General features: G+C 37.6%; 1 protein-coding gene across 29 annotated transcripts in view; it reads left to right on the plus strand.

Annotated features, from left to right (window-relative positions):
* EIF4G3 (eukaryotic translation initiation factor 4 gamma 3) overlaps window positions 1-15,261 on the plus strand; it is a 314,094-nt gene that overhangs the window by 227,615 nt on the left and 71,218 nt on the right. For 21 of the 29 annotated variants that reach the window (XM_078452254.2, XM_060626696.3, XM_060626691.3 and 18 more), the window contains 4 exons: window positions 2,851-3,097; window positions 7,500-7,633; window positions 9,499-9,618; window positions 10,001-10,111. In XM_078452254.2, the coding sequence (XP_078308380.2) occupies window positions 2,851-3,097; window positions 7,500-7,633; window positions 9,499-9,618; window positions 10,001-10,111 (612 nt within the window). The remainder of the gene's footprint in view (window positions 1-2,850; window positions 3,098-7,499; window positions 7,634-9,498; window positions 9,619-10,000; window positions 10,112-15,261) is intronic. The other 8 variants (XM_078452266.2, XM_078452251.2, XM_078452262.2 and 5 more) reach the window with 1 other exon arrangement.

The following is a 15,261-nucleotide window of genomic DNA, read 5'->3' on the forward strand; positions in this document are numbered from 1 at the left end:
GCCACCACTACTGTGCCTGCAGATATTCATTCTCTTCTTTAGATCAGAGGTTGGCAAACATTTCCTGTAACCGTTCAGATAGTAAATAGTTTAGATTTTGTGGGCTGTATGATCCCTGTCACAGTTCTCCATTCTGTTGTTGTAGGCCACATGCAGCCACAGATAATGTGTAAGCAAATAATTGTGACTAAATTCCAGTAAAACTTTATTGGTCAACATTGAATTTAAATTTCATGTAATATTCATGAAAGTATATAGTATTCTTTGGGATTTTTTCAGCTACTACAAATGCAGAAACCATCCTTACCTCGCATACAATACAGAAACAGTTGATGGGCCAAATTTGGCCCATGAGCGATTATTTGCTAAAGCCTGCTTCACATTGTTGTTCTTCATACATGAGAACTGTTTCAGCTCATTTTGAATCCATCACTTTTTTCTTTACTTTATGGTTTAAAGTATTTTTGATTATTTGCACACAGACTTTTTTTTTTTTTTTTTTTTGCCTCCAGATATCCTAATTCCTTGTCTTTCCTAAATTTGAGCATTTATTAGAGTAGTTTAGTATATACTGGGGTCATTATCTTTGTTTTCACTGATTATCAAGCTCTCCTTTTCTTAATAGATTTTTCTCAGCCTTTCAAAGAATGTGTTTCAGGTTCCAGCATATTTTTGGTTATATATTGGGTTATATCACTGCAAATATTTTATCAAATTCTATAAATTGTAGTCTACAAGGATAACTAGAAGGATGATTCATCTTAAAATTGATGCTCAGGGCATCTTTAAAATACCTTTTTAAATTTTAGTGTATTTCCTCTGTTATCACATACATAGTTGTCGGTCTGCTTTTCTAGCACTTTAAAAACTCATGAGTTAAATAGGCAGTTTTATCAACTAAATTCTTCTTTTCAAGTTCCTATAAAAGTTTAACATTTTACAGTCCAGCCCATAAGGTGTTTTCTTTGCTTCAAGCTGGTTTTCTTAGTAAACAGTTTAGAAACTGTTAGACAGTTACAAACTAGTTTAATATAGCGTCATCCAGCTGAAAGAAAAATAATCATCATAAATACTTAATGCAGCTAATTTTGTGGATTTCCTTGAAAAATATCCTTCTAACAGTGTACCTCAGACACTTCAGTGGTTCTGTGTTCTCTAAAGTATGGTTTGTCTTCCATGGAAACAAATTTCTTTATACTTCTTTTTCTAGTTAGAAATTAACTTTCCAAGTAATACATTCTCTGCTTTATAGCCAACAGATTTTCTCTTGTTGATTTTAGGTACAGAGTAGAGGACATAATATATTTTTTTTTCTCTAAAATAACATTTTTCTTCATTTTACATGATCTGAAATCATTTCAGCTTTTGTCTTCTTGAAATTTTTACATCTTTCTTTTGATTTTTTCCATACAATGTTTTCCTTTTAGGGGAGTGGGGGAAAGCAAACGTGCACATAGGTGTATGTGTGTGTGTGCATGTTTGCATGAACTTTTTGTTTTCGTTATAGAAGCAAATCCGAAAAACCATCTGTTTCTATTTACAGCATTTGAAAATGTAGTCTTTTCCCATGATCCGATGTAGTTTAGAAGAAAATTTATTAGTATTATACCTGTTAAGATATTTCGTTTATATAACAAAGTAGGATTTGTAACTCCTTAATTTTTTGAAAAAACAATTTTATAAAGCAATTAGGGTAACCACTTGCTTATGTATATGACATTTTTTAAAAAAAATTTTAATGTTTGTTTTTGAGAGAGAGTACGCACATGAGTTTGGGAGGGGCAAAGAGGGCAATACAGATAATTTCAAGCAGGCCCCACACTTTCAGAGCAGAGCCTGATGCGGGGCTTAAACCCACAAACTGTGAGATCATGACCTGAGCCTAAATCAAGAGTTGGACGCTCAATGGACTGAACCTCCCAGGTGCCCCTACGTAAATGACATTCCTTCATACAGTTCTCTGTTGAATGAATTCAACAGAGCTTCTATTTTTGGCTCTTCTGGCGTGAATCTGTCAGTTAGAATGCCTACTTCCTCTGAGTGTTTGTTCCAAAGAATTGTTTTTAGAGTACTTACCTTTCATGATAAAGAAGAACTTAAAGTTCATAGAGAACTTTGCCTCAGGGAGTTTTGACGGTTCATATATAGCCCTCAAGAAATTAATTTTTCTTTGATATCTGAAACTATGGTGGTCAAAAATCTGGTGAATAACCTCCATTCCATTTTGCTTTTTAAAAGTAAGATGCACTAGAACCCAGATTTCTCTGTAGAGGAATATGTGCCAAGCACTTTTCCATATGTAATTTGAATAAGGTCACAACCATAGAGAATTCTGAGAACAAGCAAACAAAAATAGATTTTAACTAACAGGTGGCTTCCTTGTAAAATGAGGGATAATCAGCTTTTGGGGGCCCAGATGCTCTAGTCATCAAAATCTCCATTTAGCATCAAGAGGGCAGCACAAAAAATACCCTCTAGTGTTTCTTTTTATATTTGTTGAGCATTAATGGCAGAGGTAGGAGTGCTTGATTTAGATTTCTGACTAGGACTCTTTCGTGTCCATCAAGTACTAGGATTAACAGTTCTTTCCATTCTAACCTTTGGTACATTTAGATTTCATTAGTCATGTTAAAGCATTTCAGTAGCCATATGACTTGTCTTCGGTATCCCAAGAGATGAAATGAGAAAAGTGTTTTAAATAAACCTAGCATTCTAGTGCCATGTGCTGAACACAGACATCCTTTTTTTGAGTGACATGTTTTCCCCTGCCTTTTGAGGGGATACGTGTAGGTCTTCATGCATATTTACATGATAAAAATGATGTAACCTCTGTGCTCACTTATGCTTTAGCCTAAAGCTGAAGAGGAGCTTTCAGGCGACAAAGTACTTGAATCTGAACAGGATAAAATGAGCCAAGGGTTTCATCCTGGAAGAGAACCCTCCGACCTAAAAAAAGTAAAAACTGTGGAAGAAAATGGAGAAGAAGCTGAGCCTGTACGTAATGGTGCTGAGAGTATTTCTGAGGGTGAAGGAGTAGATGCTAATTCAGGCTCCACTGATAGTTCTGGTGAAGGGGTGACATTCTCATTCAAACCAGGTAAGTCTATCCCATCCCCCCCCCCCCCACCTTCCTATGTGTGTCTTATCTATTCACCTTACAGAAGTGTTGGCTCCTGTGGAGAAATATTGGATGGAAGGAAGAGTCTCGTCACAGAGTAATATTTACAGAATAGATTAGCAGGCATAAGTTAGTGACTAGCAAATCCAGAGTTCTGTGTGGGCGGAAGTGATATCTGATGCTGGTATTCTGCTTTACTGGCATCGGAAGAGCTGCTGGCAGAGGATTTCAGTCGGTGCTAGTCTGGTGGGACTCAACAAGAGAAATTGAATTTTATTTAGTTTACTTGGAAGGACTATTTCGGTGCTATATTGTGTTCATCATTTCACAAGCCTTAATCACTTAACCCTTACTACATGCAATGCACTGACATTTTTTACTGTATTCTCTTCTTTTAAAAATGTTGGGTTAGGGGCGCCTGGGTGGCTCAAGTCGGTTAAGCATCCGACTTCAGCTCAGGTCACGATCTCGCGGTCCGTGAGTTCGAGCCCCGCGTCGGGCTCTGGGCTGATGGCTCAGAGCCTGGAGCCTGCTTCTGGTTCTGTGTCTCCCTCTCTCTCTGCCCCTCCCCCGTTCATGCTCTGTCTCTCTCTGTCTCAAAAATAAATAAACATTAAAAAAAAAAAGTTAAAAAGAAAAAAAAAAATGTTGGGTTACAGGGTCCCTGGCCAGCTCAGTCAGGAGAGCATGCGACTCTTGATCATAGGAGTCTCGGTCATAATAAGTTCAAGCCCCACATTGCGCATGGAGTCTACTTAAGGGGAAGAAAAGAAAAAAAGAATTTAACAATGTTGGTTATAATTCACTAAATTAATTTCACAACAGAAATTTGTTGACAGAAATCACTCTGTAGAACGGAACTGTGATAATCAGAAGCAGTTCCTATGTACCTGCGGTGCTGTGCCCTGTGAAATCCATGCTATGTCTCAGAGGGTGTTTCATCTTTAGGTACTGTCCAAATACAAAACCTCTATCCCAGTATATGTGAACTGCGGTTGACTTTGAGATTAATAGAGAGGTTTGCATGGATATGTGGGGCAGGGTGGTTCATTTGATAGAAAGTTTGGGATGAGTGCAGTTTTTCTTAGCCAAATCTGAGTGACTTCTGTGTGAGGTAGGGTTGGATTGTAAAATGTCAGACCTCAAAAATAATCCATAGACAGTGTTTTTCAAACTGCTGTTTTTAATCCTTTTAATAGGTTGTGAAATTAGTGAGATACAACCAGCATTTGTTACAATAGAGAACAGAGGCGCACCTTGGTGGCTCACTCAGTTGAGTGTCCAACTTTGGCTCAGGTCATGACCTCATAGTTCATGGGTCCGGGACCCACGTCGGGCTCTGCACTGACAGTGTGCAGCTTGCTTGGGCTTCTCTCTATCTCTCCTCTCTCTCTGCCCTCCCCCCCATTCGTGCTTTCTCTCTCAAAATAAATAAATAAACTTACAAAAATTTTTTAAATAAAATGGAGAACGGTAAAAAAATGTCAGTGCATTACTGGAGTAAGGGTAGACAGTGTTTTAAGAAACTTTTGTATCTTTTATATATGTATTTGTTCTGGGTCATAAAGTCATTATATTTCTTATTGTGAGTTGTAGTCAAAAATGTTTGAAAGTCACTGATTATTGATACCACCTTAATATACTGGTCTTTTCACTACCAGTAAACTGCTGCTAGTGGGTTTTATAAAATTGTAAGGCCATGCTATAGTAAGTTTTTTTTTTAACTTTAAGGATTCAATGTACTGAAATTACTTCTGAAAATCTAGGCTTGTATCATATCACGAAGTACTTGTGGCTACCAACAGTCCTTCAGGAAATTGAGACGCTTATCATGTTTAGGACCATGTCAGCTATATCTCTGGGGGTGGGGGGGGGAGTGTATTTTTAGTAACCTCTATGCCCAGTGTGGGGCTCAAACTGCCTCCCCCAAGATCGGAAGTCGCATGCTCTACGAACTGAGCCAGCCAGGCACCCCCTGTCAGTTATATTCTTATCCTTCTATTTGGCAAGGAAGAAGTGCACAACTATAGACCCCAACTGTATTGAAACACTAAACTGCCTTTTGCCTCTGTAACATACACTAGCAATAACTAGAAAAAGGGCAGTTTAAAATTTAGATCTCAGGGGCCCCTGTGTGGCTTGGTCAGTTAAGCATCTGACTTTGACTCAGGTTATGATCTTGCAGTTTGTGGGTTTGAGCCCCGCATCAGGCTCCGTGCTGACAGCTCAGAGCCTGGAGCCTGCTTTGGGTTCTATGTCCCCCTCTCCCTCCTCCTCTCTCCCATTCATGCTCTGTCTCTCTCTCAAAAATAAATAAACATTGAAAAAATTTTTTAAATGGAAATAAAATTTAGATCCCAATAAACTGTCTGCCTTTTAATGAATACAATAAGGTAATGAGGATTTGGTTGAAAATATCTGCAGTGTTCTCACAGGCCATCATGAGTCTATCACCTCCACCTTAAAAACCACTGATGTAAAGTAATATTATCATGAAGTGATCTGGGGCATGGGTTTGATGAAAGTTTTGTTAATTAAAAGAAAAATGCTGTGACTTGCTTTTATGATCCAACAAAAATTTCAAGAAATTCTCCAACTTTATATAATGAAATTAGGATTATGAGAAATGATAGCTGTAACAATAGTCATAGTAACAAAGTAACGCTATGGCAAAAAACTAATTTAAAATTAATATTAAACGTATTAACTCTGAGGAGTGCCTGACTGGCTTGGTCAAGAGAGCATGCGACTCTTGATCTCGGTGTCCTGAGTTCAATCCCCACATTGAATGTAGAGATTACTTCAATAAATGCAACTTATAAAAAATCAAGAGTGTGTCAGGATTTTTGAAGAATATGTGCCTTCCCAGTTTTGTCTCAGCAAGCAAGTACATTATTTTCTTCACAGTAAACTGTAGTCAGCAGTGCTAAGGGGTTATTATCCAAAATACATAAAGAACTCATACAACTCCACAAAACAAACCCCAAATAATCCAAGTTCAAAAATGGGCAGAGGACTTGAATAGACACATGAGAAGATGCTCAACATCACTAATTACCAGGGAACTACGAATCAAAACCACGATGAGATACCACCTCACACCAGTCAGAATGACTAGCATCAAAAGCAAGAGATAAGTAACAGTGTTGGTGAGGTTATGAAGAGGGAACCCCCATGCACTACTGGTGGGAATAAAACCATTGCCATTGTAGCTACTATAGAAAACAGTATGGGCGTTTCTCAAAAAATTAAAAATAGAAATACCATATGAGTTAGTAATTCTACTTTTGGGTATTTACCCAAGGAGAACAAAAATAGAAATTCAAAAAGATACATGCACCCTCATGTTTATTGCAGCATTGTTTACAATGGCCAAGATATGTAAGCAACCTGTGTGTCCACTGATAAAGGAATGGATGACAAAGATGTGTGTGTATACATGAGTATGTGCATGCATGTGTGTATACACACACTCTGAAGCATTACTCAACTGTAAAAAAAAAGAATGAAATCTTGCCATTTGCACCAACATGGATGGTCCTGGAGGGTATTTTGCGTAGTGAAATAAGTCAGACAGAAAAAGACAAATACCATACGATTTCACTTCATATGTGGACTCTAAAAAACAAACAAATAGAAAAACAAATAGACTGATAAATACAGAGAACAACCTGTGATTGCCAGAGGGGAGGTTGATGAGGGGTTGGCAAGAATGGTGAACAGATGAAGAAGGTCAGACTCCCAGTTGCAAAATGAATAAGTCACAGGGATGAAAAGTACAGCACAGGGAATATAGTCCATAAGATTACATTAACTTCATACGGTGACAGGATGCTTAACTACACCTACTGTGGTGAGCCTTTAGTAATGTATAGAATTGTCGAGCCACTGTCTTGTGTACCTGAGATGAATACAATATTGTAAGTCAACTATACTTCCAAAATAGAATAAACCATTGTCGGGGGAAAAAAATGTATTTAACTGCTTAGCCGTTTCAGAATCTTAAATAAGTTATTTGTGTTTGTTTTGTGTCCTTTGCCTTTTCCCCCCAAAATATTTCCAAGTGAACAACCAAGGAATCCTTTTATATGAAACCAAAGGGTATTATTAGATTCCTTGTTTCTGAGATACCGAAGGGCTTGGTAGTTTATATTAAGTGGTTTCTGTAATAATCAGTTTACTATCCAAAGGTATCCAGAAGGGATAAAGGAACAAATGGCAGTTTGAAATTTTTACATGACATTTTGTGACTGTAGCTCAGTGTTTGCTTTGTGTTTGTCTGTGACAAAGTAAAGTCAGTACTGTAATCTAATTTGTACTCTTACTGGTTATACATATAATGACCCTATAGACACTTGTCTGCCTACATCCCTTTTTCTAGATTCCTGGAAGCCTGCTGATACTGAGGGCAAGAAGCAGTATGACAGGGAGTTTTTGCTGGACTTTCAGTTCATGCCAGCCTGTATACAGAAACCAGAGGGCCTGCCTCCCATCAGTGATGTGGTTCTGGACAAAGTAAGCAACATACTCAGAGAAAGCTATGTCTTTCTGGTGGGAACTGGTTTTATCAGTACAAATATATGAAGTATGAGCAATTTTTAGGAATTGTTAGACTGAATGTATTTGAATTCTAATATATGTTCATGTATTACAGTTTTCCTACATAGTGCTGTTGGATTTGAGGTTTACTATAGATTGCTGTAACCTTGGGGTTTGGCCCATATTTGAGTGGTGAAGTTTTAAAATTGATTGTCTGCTTATTCCAGTTGTTGCCTAGTGATATGGTGAAAAACGTTTGTCTGTTGGGCTACTATGGCTAAAGTGATATGGAGCTCTTTCTTCACTATTCTAAAATTTCAGTATAGAATTAGAATGGCATTGAGGACAGGTCAGATTGTATCTCAGAATTTCCCTAATACATACTTACAGTGATTCATCTTCACTTTTGACAAATAAATAGGCACCCTTTCTTTTAACATCTGATCCTAATGGTGCATACAGGAAATTAGTACAGTGTTTATTTTGTCTTTATTAAATTAAAAAGAGTAGAGCCAGATGCGTATCTGCCCAAGTAACTACACACACACGCGCGCGCGCGTGTGTGTGTCTGTCTGTGTGTGTGTGTGTGTATATATATATATATATATATATATATATATATATATATATGTCAATGATGAACCAGTGCTGGTGACCAGTGCTGGTGACCAAGCTTAAAATACTTTTGTTTTGGGGCGCCTGGGTAGCTCAGTCGGTTGAGCGTCCGACTTCGGCTCAGGTCATGATCTCACAGTCTGTGGGTTCGAGCCCCGCATCAGGCTCTGTGCTGACCGCTTGCTCAGAGCCTGGAGCCTGCTTCAGATTCTGTGTGTCCTCTCTCTGCCCCTCCCCTGCTCACACTTTGTCTCACTCTGTTTCTCAAAAATAAATAAATGTAAAAAAAAATTTTTTTTAAATAAAAAATTTAAAAAAAATAAAATACTTTTGTTTTAAAAAGAAACTATTAATCTTTAGTGACGTGTAGATGGTAACTATCTTACAGAAGGAGATCTCCCTCTTTTTGAGATTCCCAGCAGCTGCTTATCCAGACCATATTTGTATTAGTTTCCTCTTTTAAAGCAATAGGTTTTCTTATTTCTCTTGGTATCTAAATCTCTCTTAGGTACTTATTTGGTAGCGCTCATTTGAGACTTTACAAGGGGAGGTTTTATATACACTTAAATTAGATTATCCTCTAGGAAATATCTCTTCTTGTCTTCCTAATAGTTTTCTGACTGCATCCGTTTATTAGTTGATCTCTCCCTGAGCTACTTAGCTTTTTTAGTCTGTAGTCACATTATATGTCTATACCTCCAATTAATAAGGCAAACCAAGTGAGATTTTAAATGGTGTTCACACATGAAAAATATCTCCTTTAGAGACTTACTGTCACTCAAAATACATACTTTACTAACTGTAAGGCAACAGCAAGAAAATCAAAATGAGCTATGGCAGGATTCCTCTAGATAAGTTGCTATGATGTCCTGGTGAATATCCTGGAAAAAAATCCCCAAATTTGCTCCTAGTTCATTGGTTCTCATAGCTCTTCTTGTGCCATTCTGCTGGTCCTGAGTGTCTGGTAAGCCAGTCTACTGATTGTGTTTAGCCTCCCCTCGGGAATTTTTAGGCCTAATCAGTCCCAGGGCACCAGAAAGCGATTGCTGACCTAAGGGCTCTAAGGCTAGTCTGGAGGAGGGACCATGGTTCACATAGGACTTCGCTCGCTCAGAAAGCCAGTGCTTATCATTTTAGCTGATCCATCTTTTCTGTCTAGGTTTTTGCCTTTTTGGCACTGAACGCTTTGGAACTTGTGTTAAGCTTTCCTTTGCTTCTTCGTGCAGATCAACCAACCCAAATTGCCAATGCGAACTCTGGATCCTCGGATTTTGCCTCGAGGACCAGATTTTACTCCAGCCTTTGCAGATTTTGGAAGGCAAACCCCTGGTGGAAGAGGTGTACCTGTAAGTGCAAGTTTCCTACAACCCAGTTAGTTACAAACTGTCGTAGACTTCATGACATCTTGTCTCACAGCAAGAGAACGGCTTTTTTTCATTGATTCTTCTAACCAAGAAGTGGAAGAGGTGAAGACTCTCCTTTTTTCCATACTAACATTAAAGCAAATAAAGAATACATTTGAGTCATTTTTACTTGAGAGAAGTTGGTCTGCATTAATTTGGTCTCGATTTTTTTTTCATATGTTTTTCCATTGAAATGAACTGCAGATGGATTAAAAATAGAGCCGAACTTAAATAGGATTTCTGTTTTGTTTTGAGGTGCCCTGATACAGTTGAGATCTCTGATGACATTCAGCTAATGGTCATCTCTTTGTCTTTGTTTCTACAGATTTGCAAAGCGCAGAGCAGGCATGGATCGCCAATTCTGGAACAGAGCAAAGCCCCAGCTTGCGCTCCACTGGCGATGTCGCACCCACCCCTGAAGAGCCTGCCTCTTGGGGTGCGCTGAATCTTTTTTTTTTTTTTTTCTTTTTTTTTTTTTAACAAGAGTCTCTGGTGTTACGATATTTTCTGTTTTGTTCTTCTCACTTACTGTAGGTTGTGAAGTCAAAATATGAACAAATGACACGTACAAAAGAGTGCAGTATTCGTAAACTGCAGGTTGCCTTTACACCCCCAGTAGCAGGCTCTTCAGCGGTAGAAGTGACATCACCAGTGGAGTTATGCTGGGACACTGCCCTGTGCAGGATGCGGCAGGCTGTGCCTACTCCATGCTTTGTAGACTTGCAGAAAGCATGGGGGAAAGTTGCCGATGATGTGAATACCTTTTTTTCCCCCCACGTTGGAATGGTATTGAGAGCGCTTCATTGAAACTTGGGGAGGAGCTGGGGGTTTGATATTCACTTGCAGATCACCTTGTTAAGACAACTTTATTTTATGTTTGTAAAAATATTTTTATTTAAGGTGACACTTTGTATTTCCCCATCACCTTTTTATTTCTGGAATGGCAACTTTTGAAACCTGTTTCGAAATAAGACTGTATCATCAGAAACTACTGCCACTTGGTAGAGATTTGAATTATTTGTTGTTTGCCTGCAGCCAGACACTAATTGAAAATACCTCAGTGCCTACAATGTGTTGGAGGCTTTGCAAAACCTACAGAAAATATCCGTAATTTGAAGCATAGTCTTTAGTGAGCATCAACATCTTAAAGGTATCTCTGTGTGTGATATTCTGTTCTCACACAGGATTGAAATTGAATCTTTATTTTCTGTAAATACTAAATTAAAATTTTTTTCTAAAGAGTGAAAGTCTTTCACCAGAAAGTCTTTCACCAGAAAGTCTTAGAAAGCAGCTTTCTAGAAACCATTTGATGCTTTATTTTTCAGCATTTCCGTTTTTGGTGATTTAAAGTTGTGTTTCTGTTAGCGTTTATTTGTGTTTTAGTTTCGGTTTTGATTTATATCTTCGTTTTGCCACACATTGGAAATAACGTCGGTGCTGTTTTGATTTCTCTCTGGTTAACAGCATCTGTCCTTATCATACCTACTCTGTGTTGTTCGTATGTCCTTCACAGAAGGTATGATTTGTTGCGCCTCCTCTTGCAGCGTGTGCTGTCCCTTTTTATCACCACCTCGCTATAGAATTAGGTATAGCTAAAAGGAAATACTGTGAATTGAGAATAAGCTCCATTTCTTTTAAAACACTGAAATTAGAAAATGAATTTTGAAACTATCACAATGTATGTTTGCCCACTAATCTACATGCTTACTTGTATCATATAAATGAGTTATTTGGTGCATTCAAAGTAATGTGATTGGAAATGAGCCATTATCAAGAATTTGTAATGTCTCCAAAAAAGTCAGTTTTAGTTATTTCACTTTCTTTAAATAGCTCTGTCATGTGCCACAAGCTAATTTTTAAGCAAAATTGAGACCCATCAGAGTAATACTGATATGTTAAGCCTTAATGCAAGTAATTACTTTTCCAGCATCTCCCATAGCTAACAAACATTCTTTGCTTAATTTGTGCTGCTTCCCTTAGTATGTTGTTGTAGATTCAGATGGGAGTTTCATAGGATGTAGATGTCTAACATATAAAGGAACAGTTAATGATGCTGTTTGGGAAAAAGCAGCAGCCCTGCTGTTCATAGTTTTTGGTTCGGAACTTCCTCTAATCATTTTTCCCAGCTTCCCAATTGACTTATAAATGATTACCACCCAAAGATCTTGCGATCTACTAGGTATGGTTCATGGTGTGGCTGAAGTAACTATGACTCCTAGTATGAACTTTCCTGCAAAAGAGGGGTTATAAAATATGTTGAATGCATAGCAATTGTTTTAACATGTCATATGCAGTTACATAAAATCTTCCAACATAAAGGTCTTTTTATGGATAGTAACGTACATATCCATTAGAAGCACTCAGGCAGTATCCTCTCTGTAGTTTTTTAAAAGTCAGATTACTTAGGGGCACCTGGATGGCTCAGACGAAGTTGAGCATCTGACTTACACTCAGGTCATGATCTCACAATTTGAGAGTACGAGCCCTACATCAGGCTCGTTGCTGTCAGCCTGTCAGTGCAGAGCCTGCTTCATATCCTCTGTCCCCCTTCCCCCCCGCCCCTCTTCTGCCCATTCCCTTTCTCTCAAAAAATAAATAAAACATTAAAATAAATAAATAAAAGTCAAATTACTTAGGAATTGTGATGCTCATTTTAATAGTAATCTGGGTAGACATCACAGAAAGTGCCCCAAAGGAAATGTATTGAGAGAGAGGCCGTGGGCGTAGACTAGTAATTTCACATTTATTTAGCTGAGCTATTATAAAAATCCTAGGGGTGTAAAGAGGTTTTCTGAGTTTATATCATCCTTCCGTCCTTAAAGGAACACTTGCCTATCTTTCTTCAAAACTGGGTAGGATGAATATTGGTCCTGTTTTCCTTGATTAATCCAGTTAAGCAGAGGAGTTTGAGGTTAACAGTCTCTGAAGGAGATAAGAGCGATGTGTACTAAATTCTAAAGCAGAGATGGGTATGACTTCTTATTTAATACATTTAAGAGAAATACATGATAGTCAGTAAAAAAGTTTAAACTTAAATTCGTCAGAAAAAAAAATCTGTAGCTTACTAGTTTATCGATGCCAAATTTTGATGCTTCATTTGAGTTGTGATATTTTTGGACCCTGAGCCCTGAACACATTGTACCTTAAAATTCCTCTTTCAACCTGGAAGTTCCTCTTCCAGTCAGGATTGTTTGTCTTTTAACAGGCTTCGTTTTTCGTTAAATATGTCCTCCTTAGCTCATAATACAGGATCCTGGGTTTTGTTTGTGTTTAGTAAATAAATAAATCATTCATTATATATGGCACATCTTCTGAAGGATGCGATACATTTCACAATTGTATTGTTTTTCACACACATACAAAGGACATGAAGTATTTAAGGGTAATTATACCATTATAGATACCACTTTTTAAAAAGTTCTTTTTCTTTTTTGTTACTGATGATCACTTACCTGTTTGTTTGTTTTTTAATGTTTATTAATTTTTGAGAGAGAAGAGTAGGGGAGGGGCAGAGAGAGAAAGGGGCAGAGGAGCTGAAGTGGACTCTGTGCTGACACCACAGAGCCCGATGCGGGGCTTGAACCCATGAGCTGTGAGATAATGACCTGAGTAGAAGTTGGACACCCAACCGACTGATTGAGCCACCCAGGTGCCCCACCTTACCTAGTTTTTAAGGTCCTTATATATCCCGTATGTCTCTGATCCTCATAATAACTTTGTAGGTAGGACCAGCATTTAATATATGAGAAAGCCTAAGTTCAACAATGTTAAGAGACTGGCTCACAGTAACTTTGCTTACAATTAGCAGAGTTGAACTCAGAAGTCCACAGTTCTTTTGTCTTCTAATCTGCCTCTCTTTTCTGCTGTACCATAGTCCTTCCAGGTAGTGTAAACATGAGTATATTAGAGAATAATTTATCAAGTGTGTTAAGCATTTATAAGTATAATAAATCCGTTGAGGACTCAATATACTTGGATAAATATTTGTGAACAGTATCTGTCTTAGTTATAGCCAGTGAGCCAAATAATAATTTTTAAGGTTGCCTTGGGAGCTTGCACATAGGTGATAAACCAACTCTTTATCTGGGACTAACAGCTCATGTTACCTTTTTCAAAACGTTTTTTCCTCTCAAATGTTGTTATCTATTTAGTAATGTTTCTCACATCTTTATATTTTATGCAGCTCGCTTGAAATCTGTACATACTTAGACCTGGTAAAGGCACCTGGCATAAGTCATATTTACTTTGTAGATTCAGATTTCATGGCATATTCATTGATGTTTCCAGTACTTTCTGGAAATGGAAATTTCCTACTTCGTTCAAACATAATTAAAATTAGATCCCAAATTATGCTTACTATGGCTCTTACCTGATTTTGACATAATTACCTGTCATTACACCCATTAGTCTTTGTTCTTAACAAATTCTTACATGCACATGCATGGATTAATTTGAGTGTCTCGTGATAGAATTGTTTATATGAACTTATTCAAGTACTGAAAAAGATTTAACTCCTGTAAGTGAACACTAGAATATAACCTGAATTATAAAAATCAGATAATCAGTGTACTGCATTCTCTTATCAGAATTGTTTTGTCTGGGCTACTGTATCAATGTTTCAGTTACAAATAAGTATTTTTATGGTAGTACTGTCCAGTTTAGCCACCATTCCCTGTTAGTGCTTTTCCGGCTTGGTCCTCTTCAGTTCTTTTTTACTTATACCATGTGTGGTACCTCTGCATTTATCTGACCTCAGGTTTTTAAACGTTTGCTAAGTATTCTGAAATTGTGTCTTTTATGCTGAGTGCTTAGCTAGATGTATTTGACAAAATCGGTTTGTATTGCCCAGAAATTCTATCTTTGGATCCTGATACATCCTTGATACTACTAGTCCTAATTAGGGCAGATGGTGAAGTATAATTATTGTTGAAAGGCCTTCAGGCTTATGAGCTTAGGCCTAACTAAGACCATGTATCTCTTAGAACCTGTTTTTTGTTTTTGTTTTTGTTTTCAGTATATATAAAGCATGAAATTTAAGTTTCTGCTTCCTTCTCTGAAGCTTTATATACATTCAAAAGGGCAGTATTGAGGCACTAGAAGAGATATGATTCTGATCTCTAGGTCTTGTGTGAAGTTTTTTGTCTTCCCTCTTGAAGTCTAATTACAGTATTTAGTCAGCATTTAGAAAATGGTATATCAAAGAAAGTAAAGGCTGTCAGTATGCAACAGATCTGGGAGTAGCAGAACTTAGTATCAACCCAAGTGTTTAATCTTAAAAACTTATTTCCTTGCATTTAAGATCACAAGTATTATGGATATTTTAATACACCGCGTGTAACTTTTCCTCCATTGTCTCTTGCAGTAACCGTTTGTAACTTGACGACCATTACAACATACCAGCAAATGGTTTTTAACAGAATGAGTACAGTGGGTGGGACTCTAGCAGGAACTTAGAGAGATCCATTAAAATCTGTAGTAAGGCTGAGTGTCTACACTACAGAGAATTTTTGTGATAAAAGTGCATTTTCGTTTCATGCTGCAAGTTTAGAAACCTAGTTTTTGAAGTAGATTTGTAACTGTGATGAT

The sequence above is a fragment of the Panthera onca genome, chromosome C1 (genome assembly GCF_046562875.1).
Source record: "Panthera onca isolate mPanOnc1 chromosome C1, mPanOnc1 haplotype 2, whole genome shotgun sequence".
Taxonomy (NCBI): Eukaryota; Metazoa; Chordata; class Mammalia; order Carnivora; family Felidae; genus Panthera; species Panthera onca.